Below are 18,455 nucleotides of genomic sequence, written 5' to 3'. Positions count from 1 at the left end.
ATTAGGTCACGCGCACTGTGGAGTGGGGGGGGGGGGGGGGGGGGGGTTGCATTTATAAAAAGTTTGCAGAGCCATTTATTTTGTGAAACTGACATTTACATTTGTTCTGTTCAAATAGGGCAAAACCAACAGGGTTATTTACAAAAGGGTGAAGCGTTTGGAGAACACAGGAGAAGCACTTTGCAGGTAAAGTTTCCATAGCAAAGAATGCCCAATCATGTGCAAGTTTGGATGATACATGGATATATCTTCACCTCATTCACAAAGCTAAAGGTAACATTTCCTTAGAAAATACAACAGACAATGTATTACTTCTACAAAACAGCATTATGTCTATAGTCTATGACCTGCAATAAAATGAAATCAAGCTAAAACTAGACCAGCATAACTATTTTTAAATGCATGTTTCTTCATGCAGATAGTAACTTTGCGTATAGAACACTGCAGACAGAGATGAAAACAAGTTATTTACAATTGTAATTATTATAAAATGTGTATAACACATAGGCACTTATACATAATATTGAATTGCAAAGGAAAGTTTTAAAAATATTGAGAAGCAACTTCCCACAAATACAAGATGATGATTTGTTTGTATTGTAGCACTGACACGCTTTCATATTCTTCAATTTCTTCCATATTCTTTATTTTATTACGCATGTAAACAACTTACCTTCACATTTTCATTTCCCATCAAGAGATGTCAATCTGACAATATGGTTATCTATGTTCTTGCTCTGAGAAGGTCTGCAGAAACATTACCATAGCAACCCGACTGTAGGCCTTGAAAATTTGTGCTCAGCAGTGCAACCTTGTTAGAACATTCAACAGGTCAGATCCACAAGTGTTTTATCATCTCCGAGCTGGAGTTCAGTTTAATATACTGCTACAGTGTAATAAATATTTAACTCATCTAGCCCACATTTTTCATCAACCGCTACATACTTTAGCAGTTGGGGGGGGTGGATGTGTGTTTGTGTACCCCTCAACAACCATTTTCGCTCCAGGATTTGTGGCCAGACAATACCCCCATAGGACACTGCAGGTTATACTTTCATTATTCGTAATAAAAACTCAAAACATCAATACTTCAAGGGCATAAAACACATTTAATTGAATTTACACCAACCTATACTGCCCATAGCAACAATATAGAACATGAAAACACAGCTTGATTAGCACTCCGGGAATATAATTACAGTATCAGCATGTAACCTTTAGGTACAGTGCATTTCACTTAACCTATCTCTAATATTTAATATCACTCTAAAGTTTACCCCACCCTTTCAATTTAACACTAACAGTTGCACCTTAGCACTTAAAGTGCTAGTGCTAGTGTTAGTTTTTATTTTTCCACATTGTAGTTGAAATGCTTTTTTTGAAAACACGGTTTACTTATTCAATAATGAGTTCTTCTTATAAGTGTATTGACTTAAAGTAACCAATCAGAATCCATCTTGTACTGGTCTAATTTTAGCAAACTAAATTTTGATTGATTGCTCTGGATCATTGCACTTTAGAATTAGCACTTAAGAATTAGAACTCTTTATTGAACAAGGCTTACAACTTACATTTTAAGTGAAGAGCATATATATTATTCATACCAACAAGAGCAAGTATACTGGGAAGTACAGTATTTGAATGAAAAACTAGTGATATAAGCATCTGCTGTTATTAATATTTATCCCCCTAAGTACTCAATTAATAGGGTAAAGCAATAAAGTGGTTATTGCATTTTGCACATTATCAACATGCTTTGCACTGCTTTTTTATATATATATATAGATAGATAGATCTATATCTATATATAAAAGATGTCAAAAAAGACAAAAATGCAGTATTGCAGTGTGCAATGATACCAACACCTATCACCTGACAGTGGGTCTTCTGTACACAGAGGAACAGAGGAGTGAGCCATTGCTGACCGTTATGACACAATCCAGAAAAAAACACACTGTGTACTGAGAAATTAATTTTAAATTTCATGGATGGATGGAATGAATTTAATGAATGACCTTGCACAGAATAAAGATGTCCCAAAAACAAGATTAACCAATTTCACCTCATCCTCTGTAACTACCTATGTCCCTATCCAAGCTGAAATGATCAACCACAGTGAAAGCAGCTCAGACAATACTGAGATTGTCAACCTCTCAAATCATCACCTCACAATACAGGAAACAGCAGTCCTATCCAAGGGGCTTACATTTTGTCCAAGCACCAAACTGGACCACATACAATTGTACTCAGACTTGGAAGAATTATTTAGAAGATTGAGGCTCAAGGAAGTTTTCTTTGACAAAGATAACACCACATCCAGCCTGGACAGCAGAAAAAAGAACAAAGACTTTACACCTGCAACAGGACGTAACATCAAATTGGACAATTACATTGAAAGCTTCCGCACGACAGTAGCATCCCTTGTTACCACACAACAGATCTTTCTCCTGTCTAAACTGACAAACTGTCATGTTGATCAGTATTGCCGTATTAGTCCAGTAGACAAGATGTCAAAAAAGACAAAAATGCAGTATTGCAGTGTGCAATGATACCTTTTTTATTGGACTAACAAAATATATAAAAGACAAGCTTTCAAGAGTGAACCTCTCTTTTTCAGGTCAGAAGCAATACTGATCAACATGACAGTTTGTGTTTGTCATGTTGATCAGTATTATATACACAAAGTATAGTATAGTATACACAAGTATCAGTATATATACACAAAGTAAATTCCCACCGCAATCATCAAGCTAAGCCTGGCCAAACATTTCTCTATCTTTCTTTTTCAACCCGTATGCTGAACGGAAAAAAAAAATAGAGCAGAATCCACCATCAACACTACGAGTGCATTGATCGAAAAGTCCCTGCTGTTTCTTTTGTATTCTGACAGCGGCCAACGCCTCTGTCAGAATACCCGAACAGAATCGGCAGCTCATTGGCTGGCTCTGTTGGTTCAAAGATTTTCCGACCTGCTCTTTCGATCAGCTGTGAAAGGGATGTCAGCTGGAAGGGTGCCGCCGGCACTCACTGATTAAATTGCGGCCGGTTACTCAAGAACCGGCCAAAAATTACACAGTGTACGGCCACCTTAAGTGAAAACTCCCTTGCAAAGTAAACAGCATATTTGTCTTTAGTAAATCAACCCCTTTGAGTCAGTAAACTGATGTTCCTCACAGCCACCAATTAAACTCACCCCTGTCAGTAGAGTTTGAATCCTATTAGTGATACATCAATCAGAGAGAGAAAAGGTACTCATCATACACAGGTATAAGACCCACCAAATATATCAAAGGTGCAGTCTAGAAATTGTACTACATAGAACTCACATTAAGAGGGTTATTCACAGCTGGGTGAAGAGTTTGGAGAAAGCAGGAGAAGTGAACAATGTAGGACAACATAGCAGATTTGGAAAGTGAGCTGAATTGGAGAATTTTTCCAATTCAGCTATTTTGGCCTAGATTGTTCACGTCTCCTGCCTTCTCCAAACCCTTCACCCTTTGGTGAATAACCCTGTAAAACAAATCCACAATGTTTCCTAAATGTCCTTAGCCCTTAATGTATTGATTTTTTACTTGCTCCTGAAATGTATCTTTAATATCAGCATATGGTGTTAAAGATAAAATCAGATCAAACAGCCTCTAAACCCAGGCCATAGAACTTTCACAAACTGGTTTGTGGAAAAGAGGCTTTGATGACATTTATGGGTAAACACATCAAGTTTAAGAGAATATCAGAACAAAAATAATGTAAAAACAAATGCCATGTTGGGTTGTACAGGTGACTTCTTGTAACCCGCAGAAAAAAGCAGCCATCAGTTTATTGCCTTGTTTAGTCCTAAATATCAAATGCCTCAATTTCTGCTGCAACTTTAACTTACATATGTATGAATGTTAGTAGCAGCTTTATCAGACAATGTTTTTTTTTTTTTTTAATGGCCATTGAAGTAACCTGTTTCCCCAATCTTCTCTATCTCAATGTTCCCCGATCTTCTCTATCTTATGCTGATGAAAAGGCTATATATTCTGAACACTGGAGACGAGACAGAATATTCTGTGCTTGATATATAACTGCAGAATACTGAGACTACAATTACAGAAAAAAAGACAGATAAGGTGAGGAAGTACAATACATTTTAGCCTTTCTTTCAAGTTGTAAATTAGTGGAAGAATTTATCAGAGGAGCAAAATTGTATTTGATATAATCTGACATGTGAATTTTTTAGTATGTTCAAATATATAAAGGGCTTCTCCGCGGTAGAGGTTTCGGAGGAACACCAATGGAAAAAAACCCACAAAAACTGATCACAAATGAATCTATATAAGTTAAAAATATTCCTGTGCTTTTTTTTTTTTTTACTATTCATTTACAAGGGTAAAAATCAATTAAACTAAAAGGATAAAACAAAGTACACCTATTTTATTTGCCTCTTTATCCTGATGCAATCTAAACCTAGCCATACACACTTGGGAATTTATAAAAACTGGAGCAGACAAAATCTGCAGCAGCTGTGCATGGCAACCAATCAGCTTCTCTCTTTCATTTTCAAATCTTAAATCAACAAACTGAAGAGAGAAGCTGATTGGTTGCCATGGGCAAATGCTCCAGATTTTGTCTGCTCCAGTTTTGATAAATCCCCCTCTCTGTATTTAGATTTCTCTCATTCAGACCCATGTAATTCCCCTGCTGGCTATTGTATTCAAATCACAGGCTTGTGAATTGAAGTGCCACACTCCATTTAATAGAGCAGATGCATATTTAATCAATGTAGGCCCCAACCCCCCAACCTTACATCTAAAAATATATCTGGACTATTAACCCTTTTGCTGCCAAGGCCTTTTTTTTGCACACATGTTATAATCCACATTTTAGGCCTGAAAATTATATATTTTCTGAAAGCAAGTAGTATAAAAAAAGTAAAAGTAGAATAAAATGGTGGCAGTTGCAAAATGTTATGTTGTATAATATTAGCACAACAACATTTTGTAAAAAATGCACTGGAGTTAATTTTAGTGCCCAAAAACACAATATAATACCCACTTTTTCTAAAATATACAATATGAGGTTATGATGAGTAAATAGATACACAACATGGCCAGGTTAGAAATTGTGTGCGTCTGTGAAATGGTGACAAAATATGGTACCCAATATTGTCCATAGGTAACACTTTAAAAGCCTGCACAGGTCATCAATTTAAGGATACATGTGAATATCGGCTGTGTAATTATTGTTCTTACTCTAGTGCAGGTGGCAATACCTAACATCTGTAGTGTGGTCGTTATTTTCGTACGTAGGCACACCCGACACATGTTTACATTAATGTGCGCTTGCGGGGCACGAGGGACTTTCATTTTTTTATTATTGTTTGTATTATTATTTTTACAGTTATTTTATTTAATCTTATTTTTAAAACACTGTTTTAATTTTTGTTTTACTTTACTTTATTGCTATCACATAGGGCGCATACAATCCACCTATGTGATAGCAAATTGGAGGTAACAAGTACACTTTAAGGTAACATCAGGGGTCTAAAAGACCCCTAGTGTCACCTTTCCACTCCACATAAGCTATTGGAGTGCAGATTGTGCTCCTATAGTTTATGGCTCGGCTTCTGAAGCCAAGCATTGACAGCTAAAGGACTGGAAGTGATGCAATCAGCGTTGTTTCCGGTTACTTAGAGCTGGGAGGAGATCGGCGAATGGATGTTTGCCGGTTTCCTCAACGGCTTTCTGCCAACATGCTGATGCTGGAACCACAGGAGGGGCATCAGAGCCCGGGTAACAAGCTGGGGGTGTCGGGCGGGGGCCGAGGCTAGAGATGTAGGGAGGCATCCCAATAGAAGGCTATAATAACAACTAGACACAGTCAGGATTTAAACAAAAACAGAGGCTTTGGCCATTCAAGTGAGGTATGTGAGCCTGTGCACATTGTTTTAAGGTGCACTTATCCGTTAATGAATAATAATATTGTTAATGTTAATCCAAAAAGAATGTTCATGTTTTATGTGGCTGCTGGTCTTATTTGCATACTATACTTGGTTCATTAATTTTCAGTGCCCAGATCTCTTTGGAAGTGGTATCTGATGGCAACAATAATTTTGATACTCAATACAGTACACTTTATGGCCAAAAGTTTGTGCATACACCTCCAAATGAGTGTTAGCGATAGTGAAGGATAGTGTTAATGCTAAAGCATACGAAGGCATTTTGGACCATTGTGTACTTCCAACCTTGTGCAATTGGTTTGGGGAAGGCCCTATTCTGTTCCAGCATAACTATGCCACTGTATACAAAACCAGATCCATAAAAACATGGCTGATGAGTCTGGTTGGGGGAAACTCAAGTGGCCCACACAGAACCCTGATTTCAACCATACTGAACACCTTTGGGATGCATTGAATCATCAATTGCATGCCAGGTCTTGCAATCCAACAGCAGGACCTTTTAGGTTAATAGCCACAAATTCACACTCCAAAATCTAATGAAAAGCCCCAGGTGGTAATGCGCTACCCTGTCTCCCAAATGTGCTTCTTCATTGTAACCTTGTCACATGGGTTTCTAACAGAGTTGCCATTTCAGCACACATTATGCAGGTATGGTCCACTGTTGTCACCATCAGGAAATCCTCCCTGAGAAATGCCATGCTCACTGGAGTGCATGCATGCAGAGAGTAAGTGTATGTAAAGATAATGCAGGAGATCAGCGGCAATGAGGTACAACAACAAAACATAAAAACAACTATGTTTATAAAAGATAACTAATAGTCCCAGAGAGCAAAGACAGTAGATGGAGCTCTAGAGTCTACTGACTGCAGGTTTTTGAAGTTATTTACTTATATGCTGAAAAGAGAGATTAATTTGATCCCCTGCTATGTTCCCACTCAGAGCCATATAAACTTGAGACATGGAGGGGTATGTCCCTCCTCTGACTCCACTCACAGAGCTGAATGAGTCAGAGGAGGGACACACCACTCCATGTCTCAAGTTTATATGGCTCTTTATGGAATATTGTTGCAAGGAGGGGGAATATTTTACTGAATGTGAGCATTTATTCAATCATTTTGTAGGAGACTGCAAGTTGGTAGCAAAATATGCTACTCTGTGTCTGAGGAAGAGTAATATGGGGATTACAGAAACATCTTCTGGATCTTCCCACCAAACAGGATCTTTCAGCAAAGCCTCTGGATATAAGCTGCAATAAGTGGGAGGTCTGCCTAATGCTGACTCAAAGGGAATAACAGTAGAGTGGGGGAAGTCTGACAACTGGTCTGCAGTTAACAAAATCAAGCAGCATTTGTTGAGGGATGTCCTCATTCTGGTTATGTAGCCTACCTGTTATATGGCCATCATCTTTAGAATTACATTTATCTTGTTCAGGACCCTGCCTGCTAACAGTGTTATGGCAGCATCAACTAATTTTACTCACTAGCTTAAAGGCTTTTAGATTCCATGCGGCTAATGTACTGAATGAAACTTTATATAAATCTATGTCCCTAAAGACCTTTCCCTATCACTAAACATTAATTCTAAGTAGCCACATTCAACAATATAGCTTCAGTGACTATCTAGTTTCCCATCCCTTTGTGGGACTGTTAAAAAAGAGTTCCACATGAGTTATGATCAGGACAGATACAAAGAAGAAAAAAACCATCAATTATTTCACACCTCATCTTATTTTGTCCTAATAACATTCACATTTTCCTTTGCCTGTGCTGTGCTCACAGTTTGGATTGATCAGAGTATTCACTGCTGCACTAAGATGAAGACACAAGCCTTTCAAATTTCATTTTTTTCAATTTCACAAACGATTTTGTTAGCATGTATTCCTTCTCCTATGTTCTGAATTATTTACAATTCAATAGCCTTGTCTCTTATCTAACATGATGGTGAGAAATAGTCCTCATTTCATTCCATGTGCTTTTTATTATTATTAAATAGTTTATATAATACATATATATTAATAATAATTAAATCTCTCACAGTCTCAAGTGTCAATTGCAACCTTTGCAGCCTTTAAAATTACACCCCACGGGATAGCAATAAAATCTCAAAGAAGCAAATGTTTATCTTTTGCAAGAAAAAAGCTCACTCCATGGCCAAGTGAGATGTCCCTCCCCTGCTAGCTAGTGAGATACTGCTGAATTCTTGGCCAGCAATTGAGTGATACATCATGGTAAATGGCTGCCTCACATCTTTGAGTCTGCTGCTAGAAATGCTGTCTGATGTGGCCCTTAAATGCCAGTGGAAATGATAAGTTTCAACAACGGCAATTCAAACCTGATGTCTTCATCCAAAACCAACATGTTAGTTCACTGTGAACTTTTATTACAATAATGATGTATAATCTGCTACTTACCTTTTTGTTGTCTCAGATATTTTTGGTCCTTCTTCTGTAGGTTGTTTCTTTTCACTTGACTCTTCCACATGGGAAAATACCACTGCTGAGCATGACACTATAGACTGGAAGGAATCTTCTCGACATACTGCAGTGATAAAGAATGATCTTAAAATATTAATAAGTGTCTTTTTCAGTGTACATGATTTAGCACAGATAATATATCTCACATTTTGCATTATAAGGAGCTTGGAGGTCATTGGGGACTTAAACAACTTTTTAAGAGGGGAATGATGGAATATTCATCATGGAGCATTAGAATAATCATAAATAATATACAATATATAGCATAATATGTCTCATAATGAACTGTAATCCATGTGTGCCCATTAATTAATCTGACTTATTGTTTTTGCTATTCACAATGTCAAAATTTATTGTGATTACTGACATAATTATTCTTTAATTAAAACTTTTGACATGACTAATCGCCAATTATGGTACAATAATATTCGCGGAAGCATCATATTACTAATGGTACTTTATGGACTCATTGAACATAACAATATATCACAGTAGACAAACACATTTGTCCTCTATTGAGTGTGTATAGATTTTTTAATACTGTTCAACTTTCAGAACATATTAATAGCTGTTTGCACAATAAAATGAATAGAATGTACTTTGTGCAAACTATTAATAGAGAAGCATGGTCTCTGTTACAGCAATGTGTTTCCTTAGTCTCTACTGCCATTGACCATTGTAGGTATAGAATGAATTGACTGAGCAGTTCTTATTTCAGACACCAATAACCACGGTATCTTTGAATTCTAAATCAGACCTCATTTGCTAAATAATAGCTTCTGAAATATTATATATCATTTGTTGCCAATATACAGACTTATGTTTTGCATTATATATAATAATAAATAGGCAAACACAAATCATACATGCTCATGACACTTGAGCCAAGTTCAGAATTTCATGAAACAAAAAAGTGCCATTTAAAAAACAAAAATCATTAACTGTGCATAAACAAGAATAAATATCAATAAAACCAGCATATTGCATTGAAAATACCATATAAATGGATTAAGCCCAGCAATACAAACAAGGTATACAAAATTCTATGCAACTGCAAGCATATGGGTGTATAAAATATCATGTAATTATTTTATTTATTCACTATCAATTAAAGTAATTACATGTTGTTTTAAATTAAAGTAGGTACACGAGTCTGTCCTAGTAACAGCCTATTGTATTCACCTGTACAGTACAACCGTGAAGAGTGGTGTCAGTACTTTGAAACAACCAGACACTGTTGTGTGCACATGTGAAAGCTGACAGAATGTGAGAGATGACCTCATCATTCTGCTGCTGGTCCTTTATTGTCTAGTCACAGTTAGGGAATATATATATATATATATATATATATATTATATATATTCTGTATATTTGCACTGTGTATTTGCTGTGTGCTGCTGTACTGCAAGAGGAGCTCATTTTGATACTTCAACATGAATCCAGAGATTCTGATTAATTAGTAGTAAATTAGGACTTTGTTTTGTTAATATTGTTGTGGTTGTCTAGTTTAAAACGAGGCCAGATGCATCTGTAAAGGATATTATAAGTGTCTTCAAGTGGTCTCAAATGCAATCTGAATGTGTCAATCCACACAAGCTGTATTTGCCAATCTACACAAAGCATTTAAAGTGACACTTAACAGTTAGATCTTAAAAATGCATTTAAGTACCATAACTATTAACTATACTGTAACTTATTTGTGTATAACTTGGCTGTAGATCCCCAAATCATGCTGACACTTTCCTTCTTTCTAGAGGGTGGCTATTTTTGTTCTCTATGTTCTCTATGTGGTCTATTCACGAAGCAGCTGAAGGATCAAGCCGTAGCTTCGGCCGATCCTTCGGCTAGCTTCGGCCCCAGGACCCCTTTGGTTGAGTAGAACCGAAGGGCTGCTGTAGGGGCTATTCACTATAGCCCGTACAGCTCCTGAAGTCGGCCGACAGCCCGCTTCTGACAGCTGGGCGGAGCCAGCCGTGATCTTACGGCTGGCTCCGGCCACTTGCAGAGAGATCAGCGTCACTGGTTACCAGCTAACCAGGGACACTGATCCCCAGACAGCAAACTCTCCCGGGGCACTCCGGGAGTCTCCCGCTCCCGGCCGCCCAGGAGAGAAACAGGAGAGATTTCAGCCGATATACGGCTGAAATCAGCCATACCAGCCTGAAGTGAATAGCCGAACAGCGTTCGGCTCACTTCGCTTCAGGTCGGTCATTCACTCGGCTGCCTACGGCAGCTTAGTGAATAGACCCCTGTGTGTTGTAAAGTAGCCACAGCTCCAAGCTCAAATCCGTGATAGACTATTATTTCAGTACAAATTAGTAAACTAAATGTGAGATTGTAGTCCAGGTAGTATAAAACAAATCTGCATGCAAGCAACTCGTTCGGGGGAGCGTCTGTGGGGAAATTGGAGGTGAAAAAAGATTTGGGAGTCCTACTAGAATGCATACTTAGCAATAGTATGCAATGCCAGGCTGCAGCTAGCAAGGCTAGCAGATTACTTTCATGCAAAAAAAAAAAAGAGTATCTATTCCAGTGACAAACCAATAATTCTAAATAATTCTAATAAAACACTGCTTGGACTCATCTTGAATATGTGGTTCAGTTTTGGCCACCAATCTGCAGGAAGCATGTTATTGAGCGAGAGAGATCCTAGCAAAGGTCAACAAAACTAATAAAGGAGGAGGACCTAAGCTATGAGGAAAGATTACAAAAATTGTATTGTCCACTATGGAAAAGAGGCGGTTAAGAGGGGATTTGATTGTAATGTACAAATTGTTTAAAGATGATTGTAGAATCAATAATTAACTGTTCACTTAAGAAGACAACAGGCCACCACCGTAAATTGGAAGACAAAAGGTTTAATCTGAAACTGCAAAAGGGATTATTTACTGTTAGAGCGGTAAAATTGTGGAACTCACTTCCCCAGGTAGTGTAGTGGAATCAGCTGAGAGTATAGACACATTCAACTTCTAGATGTTTTCCTCAGTGAATGCAATTTACAAGGGTATGGGTACTCCTAGTGACTCATATATACATGCACACTTGCATAAGTTGAACTGAATGGACCTGTGTCTTTATTTCACCTTAAAAACTATGTAATGAAATCTGCCCACAAAGTACAAACAGGGTTAATTAGATTAAAAATAACTTCCCACAGCCCCCTCCTTAACATTTCATAGGGTGAAGCTAGTTAGGATTTTTAGGCAAATATAAATCGCTTAAAGAAGCAAGCAGCATTGTTTTAATATTTAATTAAGTTGTAAAATGTGAATGGGAAATAGGGATGCACTGCTACTGTTACCAGTATCGGTATTGGTGCCAATACTGGTCATTTTCACAAGTATGTGATACTGACGCTTTACATTTTTAAATGGGCTCAGTTGCCTGAGGTCCCACACTTGCTGGGGACCTCAGCAGCCTTGTGGGGACCGTCGCGTTGCTGTCCTTTACAGTAGGGATGCACCGATAGCACTTTTTTAAGGCTGAGTACGAGTACCGATACTTTTTTTCAAGTACTCGCCGATACCAATTGCCGATACTTTTTCTTAAAGAGACAGGTCACATTTTTTCTAAAGCAATACAAAATCATGATTTTAGGTCAGTTTCTTAATATTATGAAGAACATGAACACTCTGTAGTGTGGTACAGCTGTATCCAATTCTGCATACCTGGCTTTATATTATAAAGTTCTTATAATATAAAGCCAGATATGCAGAATTGGATACAGCTGATCACATGTCCAGACTCCAGAATAGTGTATTATTGTATAGTGTGGCACAGCTATATCCAATTCTGCATACCTGGCTTTATATTATAAGGTCTTTATAATATAAAGCCAGGTATGCAGAATTGGATATAGCCGTGCCACACTATACAATAATACAGTGTTCTGGACTCTGGATATGTGATCATCTATTTTCCCCACTATGGGGATACAAGCCTCAGTTAGCAATGGCATGATAAATATTAATTTAATTATTCAATGTCTTTTTTTTAATATGATAACATTTATAATATAAAACAAAGACATTGAATACTGAAATAAATATTTATTATGCCATTGCTGGAGCACAGGGTTTCAGGAGACAGGGTACGTGAGGAGTCACTGTCACAGCAGCATACAGGGATGACACCAGATACTTCTGCAAAGGACTTAGAATATCTGCAGGTTGAGAATGGTCCATTGAGGGCTGCAGATCCTCATCATATGAATCATCTGTGGAATCTTCCCCATCAATTGATGACCAGGCACGGAGTTTAGCTTCTGCTGTAGCAAACTGCTCAGCTACGCCTGGTAATGTACAAAAAGTGGACAGAAAAGAGGAACAGAAACAGCAGCAAGAATGGACAAACAGCAGCAGAACAGCAGTAGTGCATGATTGAGAAAGCAAGAACCCAGGAAACAAAGACATTGGAAAGGTGCATATGTATTGTATTTAGTGACTGTGACGCATTTAAAGATAGCAAGACTGCAGCAAATCTGGCTTCCTGTTCTCCCTCACTTAAGTGTGAGTATAAATTGAAGTGAGTCTCCAGTGCAGCCGGAGAGTCGCTGGGTTTGCTCCAGCCCTTCCACTCGATACAGCCCATAGTAATCCTCAGTATCCCGAGAGCAGACAGGTGCCCAGGGCCGGGCACAGGGGAGGGGGCTGGTCGATGATGGCTCTGTACGATGAACGGATGATGGGCTGACTGTGTGCACGGCTTCGGCTTTCTCACATCTGCTCCATTCTGACCTCTTCTCCCGCTGATTGGCCGATTGGATGATGACAGACTTCCTCACCAGTCACTCCTGACTGGTGAGGAAGCCTGTCAATCATCCAATCGGCCAATCAGCGGGAGAAGAGGTCAGAATGACAGAGGAGTTCGCGCCCATCTTGCTTCATTGAAGACGCGATGGAGGTCCTGTGTGCGGCGGATTCGGGTCCCTGAAGATGGCGGACGCGGCACAGGTACTCGTTTTATGTATCAGAGTATTTGCACGAGTACTCATGCAAATACTCGGTATCGCGGCCGATACCAATGCTTGTATCGGTATAATGTATTGCTGGGATTTGTAGTCCTCTATCACTGGTGATATTCTGCATTGTTGTATAGTGGATTGCTGGGATATGTAGTCTTCTATAGCTAGTGGTATTCTGCACTGCTGTATAATGTATTGCTGGGATTTGCAGTCTCTATACAGCTTGGAGTCAGTGGCAAAACTACCAGGGTCACAGCGGTTGCAGAGGGACTGGGCCTTGGCACTTCACCACTGTCCTAAAGTCATCAGTATGTATTGTTTCTTGGTTTTTTTTAAATGGCACTTGACACTAAGAAAGGTATTGGCATCAGTGAGTACTTGAGAAAAAGTATTGGTACTTGTACTCGATCTTCAAAGAATGGTATTGGTGCATCGCTAGTAACAAATATTAGGTAGGTGTTATCCCAGTTTGGCTGCAAAAGTTGGGGGGGGGGGGGGGGACACTCCTGACAAGGCATCTTACCCCATGTACATAGGGACAAGGGCACCTTCCCCACATCCAGACGGGGAAAAATATATACATATATATTTTTTATTTCCGTTGATTAGGTATTTAAAGCAGAACTCCGGGCAAACAACATCTTAACCCTTGCAAGTGGAGCTACCCCCACACTGCAAGGGTTAAGTGCTTGTTTTGTATATGTAGCTAAAATAACAAAGTTATACTCATCCAAACCTCCATTCCAGCTTACTCTTAAACCACTCCCCTCAGCCTTGCTCCCCCTCCACTCCAGCGGTCTAAGGTCCTGTGAGTCATCAAATTCTATACAGTGTATAGAATGTGAGGATGCCAAGGGACACACCATCACTGTATCACTAGAGGAGGAGATAGGCTGGAGGAAGCGGTGTAGGGGCCAGCCAGGATTACGGTTTGTGTGAATATCACTTTGTTATTTTAGCTCCCTAGACAAAATGAGCACTTAACCCTCGCAATGTGAGGATAGTCCCACTGCAAGGGTTAATATTTGATTTGTTCGGATTTCCAGTGTACTTCAAACACAATTTCATGTTATTTACCAAGCTAGACTTTGCAAAGTAAACATCTCCACTCCTTTAGTAAATAAATAACAACATATATAATCAATAACTGTGGCCATGATACCACCATTATCTGCTTTATTTTCCTTAACGTAAATCTGTATGCTTTCACAAAGTACATCCCGAGGGTCCGGGGGTAGGTTGGGGATTCTCTTTCTCCAAGACAGGTGTACTTTAATGTTGAACAGCCATTAAGCAAATTAGTTATTACCTAATTCAGCCTTAATAATCTATATATATATATAGATATATATAGATATATATACACATACATACATACATACATACATACATACATACATACATACATACATACATACATACATACATACATACATACATACATACATACATACATATACATCAATCATTATTATACATTTTAATTTTAGATCATACTTTAGTTAATACTGTATGCAGATTGGAAGAATAATCAGTGCGTATAACATGAATACAATCATGTATATTAAATAATTATTACGTCAATAAGCTGTAGCTAGAAAGAAAGTTAGTGAACCATTTTAGAACTACATCAATACTGCATGTTCTGTTTATGTATGCCCAAATTAAATTTGTGTAATTTTCCTCTATGTATAATTAATTGTATATGCAATTTCCCTCCTACAGACATTAAAGGGAAATAAATCAAATCCACAAGGGAGGTGTTCAGCTATAATCTCATGATGTTATGTTTGTTGTGAAATAACACTAAAGGAATCTACTTGGAACATGCGATAATGTAATCTATTCATATTCCGCTACGGTAAGCAGTATAAGAGCCAAAAAGGAATATTCATTATACATTTGTTATAGCACTTGGATCATATTTTATTTTCACATAGAAAGCAAATAATTATTTACATGCATTTCTAAGATATATGTGTTTCATTAAAAAGGAACAAAGTTAAAATATCATCACCCACAGCTTAACATTCCTGCAATATAGATAAATTAGCACAAAGCTGAGAAGCAATAACCACAGTAACACAGTGACCACAGAAAAAGAAGACCCAAATGGTTACATCAACACAAAACCACACATGCTTTTCAATCAATTTTTTTACTAAGTAATTAAACTCTGAAAGATCCATAATTAATACAACATGCACATTGACATGTATTGGGGTGGACATGTGTAATCATCGGCGAGTGGCAAACTTGACACAATATTGGTGCCGATGTACTGTACGTAAGCAATAGCAAATGGTAATGGTGGCATAGACCAACACTTACATTATTGGGGCAATGTACGCCAGCATGAAAATGTATTGATGTCTACTGTATAACAACTAGGAATGCACCGATATATCGACCGCCGAAACATATCGGCCGAAAATGGAAATTTTGGCAAAATGCTGAAAGTGCCATTTTTTTGGCCGGAAAAGTGGTGCATCCATTCTGTATCTCCCCCACGCTGGGTGCTGCTCTGTGTCCCAGTGGAGAGGAGAGAAACTGTCACAGGAGGCCGAGTGCTGCGGGAGGAGAGCGATGTGAGAGGCCGGCATCTCTTCCCTGCACCGCTCAGCCTCCTGTCACAGACCAGGAGATCGGCAGTGTGGGCGGAGACAGCCATTCCTGTCACAGGAGGCTGAGCTCTCCTGCTGCACCGCCCAACCTCCTGTGACAGCCAATCCAGGATGGAAAGCAGCAGTGTGGGCGGAGACAGCTGCCATTGCTGTCACAGGAGGCTGAGCTCTCCTCCCGCACTGCCACGCCCAGCCTCCTGTGACAGCATGTCAGGATGGAGAGCGGGTACAAACACTCAGTGATCAGTGATCGCTGAGTGTTTGTAAATAATTGAGGACAGAGTACTGTCCTGTTCATTCATGATTGTGGATATAGTAACCATACTATGCACAAGTTATGAATGAACAGGAGCCCTCAGTATAGAGGATTCATGTTCATTTATGACAGGGGCTGCATAAAAAAGATATTTTGTCCTCAATCTTTTTCTATTTTAAAAGATAAATATCAGGGGTATACAATATTTTAAAGCATTTGAAAAAGTTAGAATAAAAAACATTTTTGGTTTCGGCCTGACATTTTTTTCCCTTCACTGCCTTTCCTGGTGACACAAGAAGTTAGACACCAAAACAAGTGTCCCCTTTGATAGATTTACCCTCAACTCTTTTTCTGGTGACAAATTTCAAATTGTGCATTTCTCTTACTTGCTGTCTTGCTGTCAGTGGTCACCATGATGAATAGAGGCGGTGAATCTACCCAACGGAAGCCCAGACAGGAATCAAAACTTGACAGATGTTCTAATCCTTCCCTACTTTCCATAATTATAGAAAAAAAGTTTCACAATACATAGACGTTAATACATTTGAAAAAGATTGATACCCATAAAGTTCAAGCTCGGACAAATCTTTGATTGAGATGTAGTTACAAATTTTAACAGCGGTTTCCTGAGACCTGATAATCATTGCAAGGGCTGCTCTGGGATAGAAAAGTTAAGGCTGTTCTACAGGATTAATCATGTGGTATGTAAAATCAGAAATACATAGATGGAATTGTAATTAAAAGAACAATAAAGTGTGTGAGATTTTGAAGCAGCAGAATACACATTTAGAGCACTTACTGTACTATATACAGTAAGTCTTTCATATTTTCAGACTGAAGGGCGCCATTATGTACATTGTATATCCCTGCAGTAAGGCAGCATCACTATGCATATAAATGTTTATCCCGCTGTTTTCCTTCAATATGTTTTGTGTTTAGCAGCAATATTAGGTCTCTTAAATGAAAACAATCTTTGCCACAGGGCTCACATTGCTGATTAAGATGCATGAACATAAAAGTTGCTATATGAAAACATTTATGCCAGTAACTGTACTATCAGTGAAGTACTGCCTGCAATTGCTAAAGTTTTTAGAGGTAATAAAAAGTGAAAGTATTGTTTTAATGTATTTGGAATCAGAAAGGCAAGGACAGTCTAACAACCTAGACAATAGTGGTTACCAGTGAGGTTTTCCCTTTATATGGATCCCTATTCTCTAAATACCTGCCATGTCAAATGAGCACTTGTGCAACACATAACCTTACAGCACTGTAATTTTCAGTGCAGATCTTAGCAATGGTACAGTGGGTTAAAGCGCACAGTCACTTGTAGAGTACACTGCAAACAATAACTGTACTGTTGTATTAAGCATGGACCACTGTATATATGTCATCCCCACTTTAGATTACCATCAGCTTCAGTCAACATTTTTAGAAGAGTTAGGAAGTGTTAGAAATGCTGACAATATTGTATTTCTATCTGTGCCTTCCTGTCCTGGTTATAACTGCAAACTACATCTCATGACCTCGTGTCATAGTGATAGACAGAAAGAAAAACCCCTCCCAATGGTGTAAAAGACAGAAGGAAACAGCTGACATAGAAAAAAGCCAGTACTCCAAATAAACTTTCAAAATGACTGTAGGACTGAATGGGACTTTAGCAGTCATTTTGGAAGAGCAGTTGGAGTCCTGGATTTTTTTTTCTATGTCTGAATCTGCATGTGTCACCCTTTAGCCAAGCACCAACCCCTACAGATGGGTTATAGAGGTTTGTTCAGTGAGGTTTGATGTGTAGCCTTACGAAGAACCTAACAGAAATGCTTAACTTATTACCCACTCTATGCAAGGCTTAAAAAAGGCAGGATTTTAAGCTACTCGGATGCTGTTAATATTAACAAAGCTTTCTTCCTTTCAAAGAAAAGGTTACTTACATGTCTTAGCTTTCGTCTGGGTGTATCAGATGCCTTTTCCTCCAATGTGATCTGTGGTTCCCTTCAACCAGTCCCTACATTACTACTGTGCTCTGTATGGAGGGGCCATTGCATGAAGCCATAGTGTGCAGAGTGTAGAGGAGGACCACGCATCTGACACTCCCAGAAGAAAGTCCTATGCCAAAGATTCTTTAGCAAGCTTTACTACTCAAAATCAAGTGTAAGGATATGCAAATATAAAAGTATTTTGTCTTTGCAGGAGGAAGGGGG

General features: G+C 38.6%; 1 protein-coding gene across 1 annotated transcript in view; it reads right to left on the bottom strand.

Moving 5' to 3' along the window:
• Positions 1–18,455, bottom strand: part of CCSER1 (coiled-coil serine rich protein 1) — a 629,863-nt gene that overhangs the window by 332,043 nt on the left and 279,365 nt on the right. Inside the window, exon 5 of the mRNA XM_018553277.1 lies at positions 8,352–8,478. Within this exon, the coding sequence (XP_018408779.1) occupies positions 8,352–8,478 (127 nt within the window). The remainder of the gene's footprint in view (positions 1–8,351; positions 8,479–18,455) is intronic.

This window comes from Nanorana parkeri, unplaced genomic scaffold (assembly GCF_000935625.1).
Source record: "Nanorana parkeri isolate BGI_ZX_2015 unplaced genomic scaffold, ASM93562v1 scaffold115, whole genome shotgun sequence".
In the NCBI taxonomy this organism is placed as follows: Eukaryota; Metazoa; Chordata; class Amphibia; order Anura; family Dicroglossidae; genus Nanorana; species Nanorana parkeri.
Note: the sequence above shows the minus strand (reverse complement) of the source record. Positions and strands in the feature narration are given on the sequence as shown.